General features: G+C 40.6%; 1 protein-coding gene and 1 long non-coding RNA gene across 4 annotated transcripts in view; one reads left to right on the top strand and one right to left on the bottom strand.

Annotated features, from left to right (window-relative positions):
* The window catches only part of ADAMTS9 (ADAM metallopeptidase with thrombospondin type 1 motif 9), a 232,188-nt gene that overhangs the window by 176,740 nt on the left and 36,029 nt on the right, over positions 1–19,419 (top strand). For all 3 annotated transcript variants that reach the window (XM_053297778.1, XM_053297777.1, XM_053297776.1), the window contains 2 exons: positions 4,163–4,330; positions 17,824–17,997. In XM_053297778.1, the coding sequence (XP_053153753.1) occupies positions 4,163–4,330; positions 17,824–17,997 (342 nt within the window). The remainder of the gene's footprint in view (positions 1–4,162; positions 4,331–17,823; positions 17,998–19,419) is intronic.
* The window catches only part of LOC128345595 (uncharacterized), a 44,998-nt gene that overhangs the window by 19,245 nt on the left and 6,334 nt on the right, over positions 1–19,419 (bottom strand). Inside the window, exons 3-4 of the long non-coding RNA XR_008316533.1 lie at positions 17,816–17,932; positions 547–610 (exon numbers count right to left, since the gene is read on the bottom strand). This is a non-coding gene — a long non-coding RNA (uncharacterized LOC128345595). The remainder of the gene's footprint in view (positions 1–546; positions 611–17,815; positions 17,933–19,419) is intronic.

The raw sequence follows: 19,419 nt of genomic DNA, 5'->3' as shown, positions 1-19,419 counted from the left end.
GCTTCAGTATCCATTTCTAGTTACCCTAAATCAGTTTTTTAAAAAACCAAAAAAAAACAACAACTACAGTTTAAATCCCTGCACTGATTATGGTCTCTGAATCAACTGAAGAGCCGAGGCCTGTTAGATGCTGCTCAGCTGCAGCATCTTGCATTGACTCCAATCTAAAAAAAAACAAAAAAAAAAACCAGGAAATTGTTACTTTGAAAGATCACAGCAAAATGTGTTTATGGTGAAGGATTAAGCTGACATTGTGTGTGATATAACATGCAATGACTTGTTTAACATATAATGAAGAAATCAAAATTGAATCCCTCCCTGTGTCATGCTGAGTTAGAGGCCAGTTTGGCAAAGAACTGTCATATTAAATTCTTCTTGTGCCTCAAGACCCCTTTTGATTCCTAAATCTTTTGGTGCAGACTAATCTAAAATCAAAATGGTTCAGGGGCCCACATGCCAGAAGTGGTCACATTTGAAAAAGTTCAATGAACCTGCAGAAGGAGGGTGAATGTTATTGCTTTACTACAAAGCTTGCAGCCAACCTACCTGCTGATTTGCTTTTTGCTTGGGCTCAAAATGTCATGTTGTGCCTGCTTTGCCTTCTTTGGAGCTGGCAATGAAAGATGTGAAAATATTGAACCTCTTCTGGTTAATTCACATGTAATTAACAAGCAGTAGCAGCAGTCAACCAATCAACACTATAACAGGCAACACTGAGAAGTATATATGTTGATTCTGCAAAGTAGATGGCTAAAATCATGAGCCACAATAAGGCAAACTAATTGTCCAGCTAGGTTTTATGGCATGACCTGCCCTTCTGTCTGGCCTTCCTCAGAACCTCACTTTCTCGTTACTTTTACTAACTATTTGTTTCAGCACTTTTGAGTTGCCACCGCTGAGTTCACTCAACTGTTTGAATGTTTATTCGGATTCAGGAGAAAAACGAAGGAACAGCAGCCTGCATTTGGCCAGGGTCCTTTGCCTCTGTTTCCCTCAGCAGCAGGTATGAGGTGCGGAGCAGGGACCTCATGAGGTGTGGAACTGCACTAGGCATTGACTACCAGGAACTTGGATAACCTCCAGCAGTTTATGGGAGAAACATGACATCAACTTGAAGAAACATGACATCAACCTTGAATAAGGCTTACCGAATACTTTTACATCTTGCCTGTGCCAATGGATGTATGGACATTGTTACTTTTTTAGTAAGCAACAGGTGCAAACTAAATATCTGTGATAATGACAACAAGCCTCCACTAATGAAGGCTGTGCAATGTGAATGTCATTTATCTGATAGAACATGGAGCAGACCATGATCTTCTGGATGCAAATGGTAACTCCCTCCACCTTGCTGCTAGCATGTCTATTACACAACTACTGCTGGAATATAATGGCTGTATTGACATGGGGAATAAGGTTGGGAGCACACCTTTTGGGGAGGAAAACAATCAAGAAATGACAATTTATTCTTAAGAACTGAACATATACACAGAGGCGTAACTATAGGGGGGGCAGGGGGGGCACGTGCCCCGGGCGCCATCTTTTCTGGTCACATGGGGGGCGCCGCCATGACAAAAAAAAAATTTTAAATTTTTTTAAAAAATTTTTTTGTTAATACAAATGTTTCCTGCTCAGTGCAGCAGCGCTGCAGCAGTCAAGGGAGCGCGTCGGCGCCCCCTCCCCCACGAGAGGTCCCTTCCGCGCCGCCCGAGAATTGGCGGCGGCAGGCGCTTGTGAGGAAAAACCTAAGTATAATGTCGTATGGGGGGGCGGGGGGGCGCCATTTCAGTGCTTGCCCCGGGTGCCGTTTTCCCTAGTTACGCCTCTGCATATACACATGGCAGAGATGGCCACAACTTGCAATTTAGTAAGATGAACAGTTTCCTAGACAGGTGGTATTCTGCTGTAGGGGTCTGGCCAAGGCTGGAGGCCAGTGGGTTGCCCCCAAGAGGAAAAAAAACTCTTACTTCGGAAATCTTCAAAGGAATGGGTGTTACTAATGATTCTGATGATTTAATTCAGTCTTCTGATTAAGGATATTAAGTTGTCTTCCTCAGTTTATAAAGAGGCTATGATTTGGATAGAGCAGCTTAGTTTGGATAGCAAAGATTCTGCAAGGCTCTGGAAAATTCAAAATATATGAATGCTTAATAAAACATGAAAAGAGATGTTTTACTCCACTCCTAGGAAAAGTTAAAAATAACTGGAGAATGAAAAGAGAGATCAGCAGAGAATGCTTGACGAAATGAGAAAAATGAAATCCACACTAGAATCTACACAGGAGGATAGTTATATTAGCAGTTTAAATTTTCTTTGAAAGAAGAGATAAGAAAGAAGACGAGTGCTGAAATGCTGCATGAGAAAAACAAAAAATGGCTAAAGCGGGGTGGGGTGGGGTGGGAGAATAAATATTGGGAAATAGCACCTTGAGTAAATGCTGAGAAGTTCAGGCAGTTGGAGCAGCAGCAGTAACCCTTTAGACTTGTAGAATGGACATCTTACAACAGTATGCCCCTAGAGCCTTTATTCAGCACCACTGCTGAACCTGGGTACAGGCCCCTTCAAATGCATGGTACAGACAGGAACTGTACTGCTGTACCTGTGTTCAACTCAATATGTGAATAGCTTCACTTGTGTGTAGATCTGTACATGTGTACACTGTGCACAAAAGCCCAATTCAGACACCATGTTGTACGAGTGTACAGATGGCTGTACACTCGTGCACGGGGTTTGTGTAAATGACAGTACCTGTGTTCATTTAAAAAGTGAACCTGGATACAGACCCTTCAAATGCATGGTATAGATAGAAAGTGTACTGTAGCTGCATTCAGCATAACATGTGAATGACTGTACCTGTGAACAGATCTATTCCTGTGTATATTGTACACTCATTGTACATGTTGAAAATAACGTGAATGGGCCTAGATTGTACAACTATTGAACATAATGTGTGAATAGGGCTATGGACAGCCTTTGGAGCTACCAAATCCAGTCCTTTTGGCTTCCAGAAAAAAGTCTTTGAGGGTTGTCTAGTAGTACTTTTGGAGGGATGGAAGAGAAATGAAGATTGCTCCCCCACCCCAGTGCACACTCGCTGTGGAAGAAGCTTTCTGCACAGCTACTTTGCAGCTCCTTGCAAGGGCACAGCCCTTCTTCTGTCCTCCTATATCTGTAGAACATGTGAACCACTGTTTCCAAACCACTCGTTATTTTATGCATTTAAATTGTATTCCATCATTGTTGTGTCCTTGCTGAAAATAGTTCAAAGACCTGGATGGCTTTAAGAGGGGTTTGGATAACTTCATGGAAGAGAGGTCTATCAATGGCTACTAGTTGGAGGGCTAAAGGCCACCTCCAGCCTCAGATGCCTCTGAGTACCAGTTGCAGGAGATTAACAGCAGGAGGGAGGGCATGCCCTCAACTCCTGCCTGTGGCTTCCAGCGGCATCTGGTGGGCCACTATGTTTCACAGGTTGCTGGACTAGATGAGCCTTGGGCCTGATCCAGCAGGGCTGTTCATATGTTCTTCAGAGTTGTGCAAAATCTATTTGTTGTTTCTATTTGAAAAATAAAACATACATTTCAAATCATTTTGTGAGAACTGGACAAATAAATTCCTTTTTTTCAATGTTGTGAACTTTTTTAGTTTAAATGTTGACATTTTCAATATTTCAAAACTTTCTAGAAAAACCTCCAATGCCCACTGAATTTAACACAAATAATAAAATATTGTTCACAGCCAAGATCTATTTCAAAACATCTAGGAATAGAGAGGTTTTTCATCTTCATGTTGCAATTTCTTTTTTCTATGTTATTCTTTGACATAATGACATATACTCTAGATTTTATTAAATATTTTTTTCAAGGCTGATGAACAAGCTTGGGAAATGTTGAGGTTTGGGGGAGCTATTGCTTATTGTTATTGTTAGAGCATGGAGACAGTGCTGTGTTCGTTCGTTCGTTCGTTCGTTCGTTCGTTCGTTCGTTCTCTCTCTCTCTCTCTCTCCCCCTCTCCCCCCACCCCCCCTCAGGAGGACAGAGCTTGATGCACCATTTTAACCTTCTTACTCCCCAAATAGTATATGCTGTATTTTTCACAAAACCCATGAAAGGACGTAGACCTAGCTGTATAAGCTATATTTGTCTTTGTCTTTACATTACAGTGTTCTGTTTCTTGTGGACGAGGGCAAAAGTACCGAGACGTTTATTGCTTATCAAAAGACGGGAAACATTTAGAGAACAATCTTTGTAAACAACTGCCTAAACCAAATGTGCAAAGAAAGTGTAGAGGTGGCAGGTGCCCTAAATGGAAAACCGGAGACTGGGGACAGGTAAGATGTGACATCCTACTTTTTGCACCAACAGTTACAACTATTTCTAAAAATCTGGCTATTGAGGGAATGGCTTTAGTTATTGGCAGAGCACATGGTTTGTGTGCAGAAGGTCCCAAGCTCAATAACCACATAGGAACATAGGAAGCTGCCATATACTAAGGCAGACCATAGGTCCATCTAGCTCAGTATTGTCTACACAGACTGGCAGCGGCTTCTCCAAAGTTGCAGGCAGGAATCCCTCTCAGCCCTATCTTGGAGATGCTGCCAGGGAGAGAACTTAGAACTTTCTGCTGTTCCCAGAGCAGCTCCATCTCCTGAGGGGAATATCTTCCAGTGTTCACACATCAAGACTCACACTTCAGTGCTTACACATCAAGCTGGCAGATCCTGCTTAGCTAAGGGGACAAGTCATGCTTGCTACCACAAGACCAGCTCTCCTCTCAGTCAACCACCATCTCCAGTTAAAGCCTGTCAGGGTAGTAGAGCTGAACTGGACCTCTGCCCTGAAGCCTTGAGAAGCTGTTGCCAGTCCTGATAAACAGAACTGAGCTAGATGGGCTGATTTGCTCTGGCAGCTAAGTATGTCCACCTATCCATTATTAACTGAATTTTCTTTTTCAGTTTATTTTAGCTTGTTTCTCCTCTGAGAAGTGTGGTAGTCATATGACTAAGGCACTTTATCACATTCATATAAGAAACAAGCTCTTTTCAGGCATCATGTAATCATGTATGTTGCATGTCCAGTGTTCTTAATTACAGGGAGGATCTCTCCCTGAGGACCGTGTTTGTCTCTGCAGTCAAATACTCTATCCATAGAGAAGGGGAGGGGGCGTTTAAGAGGTTGGAGTGGGTCTTATCAGCATGCCCGTGTTAAAACAGTAACAGATGCAGAATATACACAGTTAATAATGCCTGAACTGGGTTTGTGTTGCAAGTCTTCTTTGATTTCCCGGTGACACCACCCCCGCCCCTAAATGGAGGCCTTATCCCTCAAACATAGGGAATTGAATCAAAGATAGATGAATTTAATGCTGGCATCAGGACTCTTCCATTTTGGTGGAAGGACTCTTCCATGTTATGGAATTTTGGATTTTTAAATGTCACTTAATGCCTTCACTCAATACATTTATTTTACAATCTTCCTTCTATTTCTTAGAATTAAAAGCTTCATCATCCGTTAGAGAAGTAAGCATTTTGAGAACAAGACTGGGGACTTGAAGAGGCATGTAAACAATTGCACTGTAAAGGGCAGTGCATGATATTATTCCTGCCAGTCTTGCCCTGTGATTGATTTTCTCACACCCTCAGTATCTGTTTTTATCCATGTTTTTATCCATGCTGTAGCCATTTCCAACTAATATAGTACAGGGAGCCTTCATTATCTGCGGATACGCAACAGATCAGGGTTGCGTATCTGCTCTTGGGACTTAGAGACCCAATTTCTTTATCTGCAGATAGAAAAATAGGTGAAATACACCTATCCACAGTTTTGAATGGCCAGAAAAAATGACTTCCGAGGTCATTGCCTGCTGCCATTTTACAACAGAGAGCCATTTTGTGGCTCTTTAAAATATATATATATTCAACTTTTTTGAGGGTTTGGGGAGTATTGCCTAAAGAATAAGGTACAGTGATTTTCTCTGTTTATTTCTGCCTCCTTTCTTTCTTTGTTTGTTTGTTTGTTTTGTTGTTCTTTTCTCCCCCACCACCGCCACCTCTTTTTCTTTGGTTATGAACCTATCCCATAGATTCCCATGGGCTAAGCTTTTGTTATTCATGTTTCCGTATTTGTGTCTATTCTACAGGTGAGAATGGAACATCCATGAATAGCAAGAGCCACCTGTACTCTTTTATAAACAGAGTTGAGTGGGGGAGATCAGCACTTGTGCTTGCTTGGCAACAGTAGGCTGCTGCCAGCTGCTGCTTTACACATAAACAGGCTGGACCCTTCAGAGTAGTTGGGACCCTCCAGAATAGTTGTGCCTATATTCCAGCTGCTGAAGTGGAAGCAAGGCAAGGGAACAGTTAGAATTTGCAGAGATAGAATATGGGCGAAAAACATTCAATGGCATTAGTCTATGGACCAGGGTTTGATCAGTACATTTTGAGTGAATAAATGGGGTCATGGTTTGTTTGTTTTTAATTAATTAAGACCTTAGTAGAATTATTAGCCAAGATGGTCTTTGGTAATGAATTCACCCCACAAAAACCCAGCTTACTATGTTAAAAAAACCCAAAAAACTTCAAAATGCATATTATGCAACAGTGACCGTACGGTAGCCAAACTACTTTACTATCTGAAGTAACAGACTGATGGCTAAAAATGAGAAATGAAAGTTTCCCCATGGCAATAGGTATTATTTTATTAGTATTTTGAAAGTACTAATTAATTTATTATTATTATTATTATTATTATTATTATTAATTTGATTTTTATACAATCTATACAAAACACTCAAAAATCGCAGCATTTCTATAGAAATGCATAGGAAACTGCAAAGTTTTCAAGTAAAGTTTGTTTAGCTAATCATAACAGACCTGCCTGTTTCAGTTATCCTCATCTGTGTCAGCTTGCTCGTCACATTGCTCTACAGTCTATGTAGCGTATCTCATTTATTTCTGCTGTGTTCTTACAGCTGTACAAATAACATGTGAAACATTCAAGGCATTAGACCTATTCACACATTAAGTTCAGCACTTGTACAATGAGTGTACAGTGTACACACGTACAGATATGTACAAAGGTATAGTCATTCACATGGTTTGCTGACCTCAAGTGCAGAAGTACACTTCCTATGTGTACCATGCATTTGAAAAGCCTGCATCCAGGTTCACTTTTAAAATGAACACAGGTACAGTCATTCCCACAAACACATGTACGAGTGTACAGATATCTGTACACCCAAACATCATGATGTCTGAATTGGGCTATTGAAAGAGTTCTGATGGTACATCTGTTGTCTCTCCAAGTTTTCACATTTTTCAAATGCCATCTAAAATTCTGGACTAGCCTGTACAAGTCTAAGTGCAGAAGGTTTGTCACAACTTGCAAAGGCACTGACCTGGTCACAGCTAGTGATGGCATGCAACCCAGAAAATGTATTACTTACACCATGTCCTATAGCACAAGCGGTTTCTCTAATGCCAGTGTACCTTGACTATGGTAATCCACACTTCTGAAACATATGTGCATACACGTGACACTGAGCAACACTTAGGACCATCGCATTAGTGTCCTCACAAACAGTGATTGCCTTGTAGTCTTCCTTGGCTGCTTCTTGGGTGCATGTAGCAACAATCTTGTGTCTGCTATCTCATGATTCGACAGAAGTTCTATGACGTCTTCAACATCATTTTGAGTAATCTTGTAGCATAAGTACTCTTATGCAATCAAGAAGATTTTATCCTGGAGCTTCTCCCTGTATTTTTTTTCTGCTTCCATTCTTCACGCAGAAAGGCTATTAGATGAACATGGTAAGATCTTTGACATTGCTTTATCTTGTGTCCTCCTTATACTGTGGTGCATTGTTTCCACCTCTGTAATCCCTTTCTGCATTCTTTATTGATACAGTCCAATATACATCAAAACACAACATCAGCCCGTTTGCTTTGATGACCCTCTATTAGAAGTTGCCTGAATATATGATGCAAAACTGAAATTTAACAGAAGGTTCACCAACACAGTGTATGATACCCCAAATCTAGACTGCTGCCATGGCTTTCCTGCATATGCTTCATGCACTGTTCAAACAAATTGTCCACATGTGTTGCTACACATTGTCCACATGTGTTGCTACACATTACACTTCCATACGGCTTTTCAGAAATCTCATCCTTTAATGTATGGATAATTACTATTAACTCTTCAACAGCATCCTGTCTTGCTTATGGGAAGCGAAATGATGAAACTATGCTGCTGCAATCACATGCAGGCTTCATAATCAACTTGTGCAACTGTACCGCACAATTGTATTGCCAGCCTTCAAATACTGTGTTTAGTGATCCCTCTGCAAAAACTCCTGATTCAATGCAGATATCTCTAAGGCTGCATCTACAAAGTGCTTCCCTATAATACTTAAGAAACACATGTGTGAAATCCCCCCAATTGCAAAATGATATATTTAAACTGCTCTGTGTGATTCCAGGCTACTTCTAAAGCACTAGCAAACATTGCTTGATTGAGGACATCTGATATTGCAGTCAGACACAATGCATCCTTAGTTTGGAAGCTTGACATAGCACTTCAGATACTGTAGCTATTGATGTAGCAGGGGCATCAACTGTAGGATGGGACTCTACATTGCCTGGCATTACATCAACATCACTTCTCACCTGAATATTAAAGCCAGTGCCAACTATTTGTAGTCTGGTGTAAAGTGTCCAGTTGATGTAACAGGATCCATATTAGGTTACTACGAAAAACTTGCCACAAAACAGAAGCAAAGCCAGTCGCCTTGCTGGTCGTGGCAGACTTTCTGCACTTAGACTTCTGTGGGCTAGTGCAGAATTTCAGATTATATTTGCACAACTTGATGTACATCAGAACTCTTCCAATATTTTGAACATTTCTCATGTCGTTTGTAGAGCTGTACAGAACACAGCAGACAGAAATGAGTTACGCTACATAGACTCCTGGGCAAAAAAAAGGTGTAATACAGGGGCAGGCAACCTCAGCTCTCCTGTAGTTGTTGAACTACAACTCCCATCATTCTCAGCCACAACAACAACTGTTCAACAATAGCTGAAGAGCTAAAGTTTCCTACCCTGGTAGAGTAGAATCATATCAACTGTCACCTTGTCGTGACTCCCTGCAACAGCACATTTGCTGTGTTAATTTGCAAGGTTTATTTGGAAAAAACTGCCTGATCCAGTTTCCAGAAATCCCCAGTCCAAACAGCTATGAGTGGAATAATGTAGTAAGAGGTACTCACTATTCAATGAACAGCTGGAATCCAGCTCCTGATTCTGTTCTCAAACTGTTGGCCTACAAGTGCAAACAGTCTTGTGCTGGGCTCAGGTATATAGGTATGAAGAATGGTTTGACATGCACAGCAATATGCCATGTAGAGCAATGTTACAACCAAGCTGACAAAGATGAGGATGACTGAAACAGGCAGATGATTACAAGGACTGTTATGATTAGCTAAACCATAACAACAAACAAACAAACTTTACTTGAAAACTTTGCAGTTTCGTATGCATTTCTATAGAAATGCTGTGGTTTTTGAGTGTTTTCTGTAGAGTAATACTTTCAAAATACTAATAAAATAATACCTATTGCCATGGGGAAACTTTCATTTTTCATTTTTAGCCATCAGTCTGTTACTTCAGATGGAAAATGTTGGATTAGTAAAGTGGTTTAGCCACCGTACGGTCACTGTTGCTTAATATGCATTTTGAAGCTTTTTGGTTTTTTTAACATAATAAGCTTGGGGGGGGGGTTGGGGGGGGCGAAAACTACTCATTACCAAAGGCCATCATGGCTAATAATTCTACTATGGTCTTAAGCAATCCATAAAACACTACCCCATTTATTCACTCAAAATGTATCAATCAACCATTCTGGCCCATAGACAGCAATGGGTGCAGCAAAGAGGCCATGTTTCACTAGCCTTAAATGAGCAGCCACAAGTCTGTAACATGGTTTTGTTTGGCCCCTGTGACCTGTTACTATGTAAGTTCCTAAGTCCCTACAAGGGAGGATGTTGTGTCATTGTCAGGCTCAGCTTCAGGGTGACCAGAAGTGCCTTTTTCTTCTTCCCCTCTTACCAAAGCTGGTAAGTATAGGAAACCATGAAATGCCTCCCCCACATTGCTTCCTCCCTGGCTCAGAGCCTGAAAATGACACAACAGTCATTGACCTGAACACCTTGGCTGCAAAACAATCCCCTTTTCTCTGAAACAAAAGGTTTGGGAAGTTGTCTATCCCTGGGCTAAACTGCTGCTGAGGTATCTCAGCAGTTTGGAGTTTGTTTGTTTTTACCCTGCATTGAGTTAATCTTTAACTGACTCTATTATTTTGTGTGTCCTTTACTAGCTGCCATTGGTAATATATGTTTTATATTTTTAACTTAATATTTTAATTGTGTCATTTTTATAACTTTGTTTTTAATTCTGTGTAAACTGCCTTGGGATTGTTTTAATGAAAGGCAGCATATAAATTTAACAATAAATAAAAAATAATAGACTTTTACCTTTAAACATTACCTTCTGTCCCCAGCTACCTGAGCAAAGAGGCACCTTTTTAAAGTGGTGATTCTCTTTATTTAGCAGGGGGAGAGCAACTGGCCCTACCCATCCCCAGCACAGCATCTCTCCAGTGGCTGTTGCTGGTGTCTATCTTATGTTTCTTTTTTAGATTGTGAGCCCTTTGGAGTCAAAGAGCCATTTTGTTTGTTTATATCTATGTAAACCACTTTGGGGATTTCTCTTGAAAAGCGGTATATAAATATTTGTCATATTCATGAACAGATAGTTCTCCTGATCTCATATAATTACTGACAGTTTGGGAAATTCAGTTTTTTAAGATATTGGGATCTTGTTTTTAAAGGTCAAAGTAACTATAGATCACATTGGTTTTGGTCACAGGCATTTTGCAGCAGATGTGTGCTTCTCTATTAGCATGCCTCATCCTGAAAACAATGTCTGTAGCTAATAAAGGCATGCTGGCTAATGTATAAACTTGGTCATATATAAAAATAAATATTTTAAAAATATCTGAATATTATTCCACATGATTGGATCCAATCTGATAAGAAACACATATTAATAGGATGTAGTGTGATTTATAGCCTATGCTAATCTGTTGTGATTTAGCAATTAAAGGCTCTAATCCTGCATCTGGTTGTTTATGTTTAGCCTAAGCATGCATAAACTGAGTGGAGGATTGCAGCTAATCTGCATGCTAATGATCAATCACTGAACAAGCCAGTCAAGCTTCGACTTTGTTCCTCAGCTGGTATAAACTAGAATATCTGCCACCACAGTATTGTGAGTGATAAAAATTTAAGCAATCTGGTGATCTGGCCATAAAAGTGTATTGCTGCTGCTGTGAAAGTGATTTTTATTCTTTCTGCAAAAATATATCTAGTGGCACCCATTGAGAACTTTCAAAATCAGCCATTAGTGCTCTGACGGCAATTCCTTATATAGTCGGTCTAGAAAAACTCATCATTCATCATGTGACACTGCAGTGGCATATTTTGTCTAACACTGTAGGAAAAAGAGCTACAAAAGGTCTGAATAATGCCTCTATGGAATGTCATGCCTCTTTAGTGCTAGATGCTGATGTTGAGGAAATATTTTTATTAGCTGCTGCAACGTAGTCCTCATATAGCATTTCTAAAGCTTGTTCATTAGCTATCACAGAGAAATGAATACTTAAAAGGAATGAAAGAGTACCCATGGTTTTTGAGCTTTTCAGAAATCAAGGGGAAAGAAGCATATGTATAAGATAAGATAATGTGGCTGGTGCCTTGCACTCTAATCTCAGGGATCAAAAGACAGGAGGAAGGAAATAGAGATAGGCAGCTTCATTGCCTACTTTAAGGTGCCTGGGGGCAGGACTTGTGGGAGGGAAAAGCCTGCAAAAAGGAAAATGTTTGCTCCTTACAGTTCCAGCATTATCAAGCAATGGGGGAAGGAGAAAAACAGACAAAAATGACAGTGACTAATGCATAGCAAGAAGGAATGGCCGACATCATGCGCAGCTGGTGATTCTATGCAACTTGCAAGGTATCCCCAAGGATATAGCGACAGGGCTGCTGTGGATTGGCTTGATACCCTTTCCAGGAGCAGCACTGCTCCTTAGAGACTGCTCCAGACTGCTTTCATTGGAAACAACAGAAGGAGTGCTGTACTGCTACCCAGAAGCAGTTTTAAGTCATCCCACAGCAACCCTGTTGCTACACCATCAGGGCTGCCTTTTAAGTTGTGCAGCAGCCCAGCAGGTCCCCACCATCAAGGAAGGGCTACCTGTCATGTTGGCCAATAAGTTTATGATTGTTGAATGATCACACTTTATTATTATTATTTTATTATTATTTACATTTTATATCCCGCTCTTCCTCCAAGGAGCCCAGAGCGGTGTACTACATACTTAAGTTTCTCCTCACAACAACCCTGTGAAGTAGGTTAGGCTGAGAGAGAAGTGACTGGCCCAGAGTCACCCAGCAAGTATCATGGCTGAATGGGGATTTGAACTTGGGTCTCCCTGGTCCTAGTCCAGCATTCTTCTAACCACTGCACCACACTGGCTTTGTTGAAGGATCACACTGAAGAAAGGAGGAAGATGGTGAGGTGAGACTCCACCACTCCCTCTGAAGTGCATGGATGGGCATAGCTAGCACACCCAGTCCAAACTCTTTTTGCCTCTGAATTTACAACTTTTGGACAATATTGCCTTTACAAGGCTAGTTTTGTCCCCGGGGCCAGGACATGCTGATTCTTACTCTGTGGCCAGCTTAGCAGGGCTACATTCAAGGCCCACCAAACAGCAGTAGTCAAGGGACTACTGTTACTTCTACAGTACTTCATACCATGCTTAGAGCAGTCTGCCCTCACTATAAATCAAGCATCCTTCCTCAAAACTAACTTCTACTGCAAAGGATTTTATGGCTGATCATAGATTCAGTCCTTCATCGTTGTTCTGTACTAGTTAGTTCACAGCTTTTCCAGGTCTGGACTCAGTGATCTATGAGATCCATTCCATCTCAGTGGTTCTAAGGAGGATGTGTCAAAGGAAACTTTGCTGTTTCCATATATTTATGGGTTCTTCTAAATTTGATTTGGATTCTAAATTGCATTTTTACATTTGTTTCCCACACACACCAGAAATATGTCCAGGTCTTCACCCACTGCCAAATCATCTAGTATTACTGCATTTTATTACTGATAATTCATTATCCATCAGCTCCGCATCATGAACCAATTCTCTTCCTTTTCCTGCTTTAACACCTTATTTTATGCCTCACAATAAAATATTGGCAGTGGGGGAGGTGAACCTGCAATAAGCTCCCCACCACAAAATGAGAGGCGTCAAAGTGCCTTCCAAAAGTGGCAAAACACATTTGCAAAATCATGGTATCTTAAATGCTCATGCACACTAGAAATTGGCCTAATAACTTGTGTCACTTAATCGTATAATATTAAAGAGCAATGAATGCAAAACAAAACCTGTGAACAACCTTGGATAGGTCGAAATGTGAAAAATGCAGTATATACTTGTAAAGGGTAACAAAAATATCCAAGTATAATCTGGTCCACAGACCAGATCAAGGCATCAACAATACAGAGATAGTGTAAATACAGAAATGTGGGCTAATGAGAAGCTCCACAAACTAAAAGATATTGTTCTTGACAGGGCAGCATTCAAGTCCCCATATGCACCAGAGGTATTTGTCAACATTTTTTTTTAATCGTTGCACATAAAAGCACAAATTAAATTAATTTTTATTATAGGACAAAACCATTTTTCATAATACTAATTTTTACCAGTTTTACACTAAGTGTTTTATGGGTTCAAATTAAGGCTGTAATTGTTATGAGCTGTAATTTGACAAACATCAAAGATCTGCAAAATGTGCCAGTCATATCAGTGACATGTTGTAGCATCTATCTCTCAGGAGCTTCTATGATGATCATCATGATGATGATACATCACCTTTCAACAACAACAAAAAGTTCTCAAAGCAGTTTGAAAGAAAATAAAAAATGTTTTTCTGCCCCCCAAAACTTAAAAACACGCAAGAGATGCTGTGCTGCGATTTATAGGGGCAGTTCCAGCAGGAGAGCTGGTCTTGTGGTAGCAAGCATGACTTGTCCCATTAGGTAAGCAGGGTATGCCCTGGTTGCATTTGAATGGGAGACCACATGTGAGCACTGCAAGATATTCCTCTAGTCTAGGGGATGGAGCCTCTCTGGGAAGGGGAAGAACAGAAAGTTCCAAGTCCCCTCCCTGGCTTCTCCAAGATAGGGCTGAGAGAGATTCCTGCCTGCAACCTTAGAGGAGCCACTGCCAGTCTGTGAAGACAATACTGAGCTAGATAGACCAATGGTCTGACTCAGTATATGGCAACTTGCTATGTTCCTATGTAAGAGAGCCACCACTTTGAACAGTGCCCTTTTGCCCAGTTAGCTGGGGCTGCCTTACTCTCAGTATTGCCTCATTACTACAGGGAGAGTTATTTTTATTTTATTTTGCTTCACCCACACTGTATTACGTTTCAGATATTTTCATATATTATTAGCAGTCCTAAAATGAAACCTCCGTAGATGACAAACAAGGGCTAGAATCCTTTTCAAAATACATTAAAGCAATCTGTTTTGTATACGTTTCTCTGGCTGTGATGCTGCTACCCACTATACTATGAGGAATGCAAAGGATAAACAGTGTTATTAATCACAGTGGAAAGCACCATGCCATATGGGAAATGTTTGCATCACCCAGCATAGAAATCTAGCTGCATTGTGATCCACTTTCCAAGTTTCACAAAATTGGCTTTTCATAAATATTTATAGCTCGAGGAATGTCCAGAGTCAGCTTGCTGGGTCTATTCACTTTATGAGGCACACAAACACTAACGTAAAATGTTGTAGTACACGGGAAGCCTTTTAAAAAGATATTTGAGTAAAGAATAATGGGTAATTGGCAACAAATTGTACATGTAAGAAAATGATATGAAATGCTGATTTGCAAAGAGCTGATAATTAACATTGAAATTCAAAGAAAGTTTTCTTTTAGGCAGGTTACATTATTGGATTAATTAATTAATGTCCATCCTGCTTTTCCTAAAAACTCAAAATAGATTACCAAAAAAAAGTTAGTCATCATTATAATAAATGGCAGGTCAGAGGGGAGGGCCTCAGTGACAAATCTCCAAGGCTGAACAGGTTGATATAGGAGTAGGTATTATTTAAGATAACTTGGCCCCAAGTTATAAAAGGCTTTGAATTGGGTTCAGAAGCAAAACAGAAAATCAATGTAATTAACAAAATAGAAGTTATATGCTCCTGTGGATTATGGATAATATTCTAGTGGCAATATACACTTGCTTTTTAATAACTCTTACAATAATAATTCTCAAACCAATACTTGCAAATGGCTAAATGTTATCCATACTATCAATGTTTCAGATATATTATAAATTCAAGGAAGCTCACAGATACTTCATTAATAGATTATAAGTTGTTGTTTAATAGCACTTGCATTATTAACAAGGCCTATCAAACTCTTACCTTGAAAACTGCTAAATGTCAGCAATAATATCTGTGTTTCAGCTCCAAACATTCTTGACTTTTACACTTTTTATCTCTTAAATTTAATTATCCTCTTCTACACAGATCCAATCTGCTTTGAAAATATGCATCCTTATGCATGCTTACTTAGATGTGTTTAACCCTATAAATGCTTACTAAAATACAGCTGAATCAAGTGGAAACATGCATAGGCTTGGGCTACATGTAAACTTTTACCAGCAGCACCACATTCCATTACCCATGAGTAAATGACCAATTAGACTTATTCAATTTATTCTAAATTTTCAGCCATATAAAGATTTTTTGCTTAATTGTTTTTAAAAAGCTGTTAAAGACTGGGACTTAAAGACATTTTTATATTATACAGTGGTCCCTCTACTTACGAAATTAATCCGTTCCGAATGCACATTTGTAAGTCGAAAAGTTCATAAGTCAAAAAGCGGTTTCCCATAGGAATGCATTGGGAACGGATTAATGCGTTCCGGAGCCTAGAAAAAAGACCCAGACCCCCAGTAAGGCTTGCAAACTGCACAGGAACATTTCTTTTCAAGAATAAACAGGCAGTAAGCAGGCAGGCAAGTCAAGGAAACCGCATGTAAAATTCGTAAGTCAAGGAAACCGCATGTAAAATTCGTAAGTCGAGGAAACCCCATCTAAAAATTTGTAAGTAGAAAAAACCGCATCTAAAACCGGATCTAAAACTGCCGTTTGTAACTCGAAAAATACTTATGTCGAGTAGTTTGTAAGTCGAGGGACCACTGTATTATATATATATATATATAAAATTAAATGATTTATTTTACTGAGTTTCATGAGAATTAGCTTTAGGCAAAGTGCATTGAAATTATAATAAAATCAAGAACAAATTAAATAGAGCAGGAAATAAAGCAGATCTAGATCTAGACAGTTTGTTAGACAGGGTATTGTCTTCATCTAGAACTGCTGTAGAATCTATAGGAAGAAGGGAGAAGATTCAGTTCCCAGCCCCGTAGTAAGGGTAGTCCCAATGGTTTACTCCATAGTTTTCCACAATGGCAGCATTTCTGCAACTAGGCAATTATGTTTATCTGCAGGTGCAGCCATGTCTGTGCTGCTGTCTTCACTGTTTTCTAGATCATAACTATTCATTTTCCCTGGTAAAGATGATCAGTTGAAGCCAGTTGTGATATTCAAGAAGTTGATAATTTCATACAAGCCTTCTCCGTGTGACTGCAATTTGTTATTTACTTCACAGCGTAGAAGGTTTTGCTATCTTGGACGATTAGAGTAGAGGGAGGTATGTTTGTATAAGGAGCAATACAGATACAGTAGCTATGCACTGAATAATTCTGTTCGAATCCTCTGTAGCAGGATGTGTGTGCCTGTTGTGCGTGTAAATCTTGTGAGTTTCACGGAATGCTTTCCTACAAAAAGAGAAGTTCTGCTGCTCAAAAGCAGAACAAGCCTGAGGTAGCTGCCTCAACAAATTTCAGGTGGCACTAAAGTATAGGTGATTATCAGCTAGGTACATTATAGAACTGTGTGTTCACTTGATGGAAAGGAGTGAAAACATACAGAATGGCTGTACTAGTGTACTGTACATGCACCACCCAGAGGTGTAGCAAGGTTGGAGTGGGCCCAGAGACAATATTTTAAAATGCCACCCCCCTCACTGAAGCTCATCTCATGAAGTAAAGAAATCTTAAATGAGGCTGAATAGTGGTAACAATCCTAAATTATTTTTTTAAAGGTTTTGTAAATTCTGACGATGCAAGTCATTTAATGGTACTACTAGAGAAAGACATGCTGTTCTGGTCGCTCCAAGTCTTAACACTCGAATCAATTTCGGAGGATGAATACAACTGAAGGATGCCTGGGTGGGTGCACGGCTGTGGAAGTTAATCATGTGACTTGCCTCTGGGGGCCCTCCCAAGGCAGTGGGCCCCCAGACAACTGTCTCCCCTTGCCCTGTTATAGTTACGCCACTGGCACCACCATTGGGGGGAAGTGTGAAGTGAACAGTGAGAGGGTGAGGTGCTAAATAAAATAAAATAAAATTCTCACACACCAAAGTGTCAAAAGTCCTGGCATGTGGTATTTCTTAATTTTCTGAAAAAATATATATGGAAACCTTTGTTAGGACTCAGAGCTTCTTATCTTCATTCAGAACTCTTTCCCAATAAATGAGATTTTTTTTCCCATCCAGACAATAATGCAAGCAAGATATTTGACATTTAGTTTTTGTACCTCTTCAGTGCTCAGTGTCCTGTGGGAGCGGCATTCAGCAGAGAAGCGTCTTCTGCCACCTTGGTACTCATAAAACAACTATGGAGACTGAATGCAGTCAATCCAGCAGACCACCTTCTGAACAGGAATGCAAAATGGCTGAATGTACTATCTACAGTTGGGAAACAGAGAACTGGCAAGATGTAAGTAGACACAAAATGTGGTGGGAGGCACAGATACTACAAATCCTCATATTTTTCCTTGTCACATTACTCTTTTATGGGAGCTATGAGGCACAGAGAGATGGATGGAATATCTGGCAGGTTGAAAATACAGTGGCCAACATCCTAACTAATGCGTATGCACATGCAGTAAAGGAAATACGTGTACAGCTGCTGTGTTGCAGAGTAAAGCAGTGTAGGTGCTCACATGGGGGCGGGGGAAGATTTCCACTCTGACTCCCTGTTTGTTTGTGGGTTTTGTTTGTTTGCATTTTTAGCCCAAAGGTCTCAGAGCGGGTTGCAAACAAACCAATATAAAACATAATTAAAATACAACATCATAAAATCAAAAATACAGTAAAAGATACAGTGCCTGAGAGGGAAAGAACCACTACATCTCTAGTCAAAGGCCAGGGTAAAGAGGTGTGTCTTCACCAATCTCCTGAATGCGCTCAATGTTGGAGCTTGGCGCACTTCAGAGGAGGAGTCATTCCACAACCTAGGGGCCACTACAGAGAAAGCCCTCTCATGTGCCCCTACCCCTTTAACTGCTGACAATGGTGGCACTACCAAGAAGGCCTCTCCTACAGATCTTAAATGACGGGCAGGTCTATATGGGAGAAGGCATTCATTCAGGTATTTGGGGGCCAGGTTGTTCAGGGCTTTATAAGTCGATGTTAAAACCTTGAACCTTGGCAGCCACTGCAGTTCCTTTAAGACGCGCGTGATGTGCACCCTTCCCTCTGAAGTTCTCTGTGCCTCCTGAAAATATGCTCCTGGGGGTTGTGCAGCCCTCAGGGACATATTTTCCAGTGGTGTGGAACCAAAGGAAGGGAAAATAGGTGAAAATCCCCCCACCATGTTACCTGGACTGCTTTATTCTGGAATGCAGCAGCTGCGCACATGCTTCCTTTGCAGCACAAACTGTGTTAGTCAGCGTATTGGCCAGTGTTGCCAGGTGGCTGAAGAGTCATTGTGTCATTGGCTCTGATGTGGCTGCTTTCTTTACTTAATAATAGCATGATGGTAGAGGACTTGAACCCTTTGCCCCTACCATGATCCAGATCCATATAAGGGGGGCAGGGCTGCTGTTTGTCCCAAGAGGGAAGTGCTGATACTGAATTACTATTAAGTAATAGTAGCAGGAGCCACCTAATAGCGTAGCAGGGAAATGACTTGCCTAGCAAGCCAGAGGTTGCCAGTTTGAATCCCCGCTAGTATGTTCCCCAGACCATGGGAAACACCTATATCAGGCAGCAGCAATATAGGAAGGTGCTGAAAGGCATCATCTCATACTGTGAGGGAGATGGCCATGGTAAACCCCTCCTGTGTTCTACCAAAGAAAACCACAGGACTCGACACCAACTCAACGGCACACTTTACCTAGTAGGAGCAGGAGCAGCC

This window comes from Hemicordylus capensis, chromosome 2 (assembly GCF_027244095.1).
Source record: "Hemicordylus capensis ecotype Gifberg chromosome 2, rHemCap1.1.pri, whole genome shotgun sequence".
Classification (NCBI taxonomy): domain Eukaryota; kingdom Metazoa; phylum Chordata; class Lepidosauria; order Squamata; family Cordylidae; genus Hemicordylus; species Hemicordylus capensis.
Note: the sequence above shows the minus strand (reverse complement) of the source record. Positions and strands in the feature narration are given on the sequence as shown.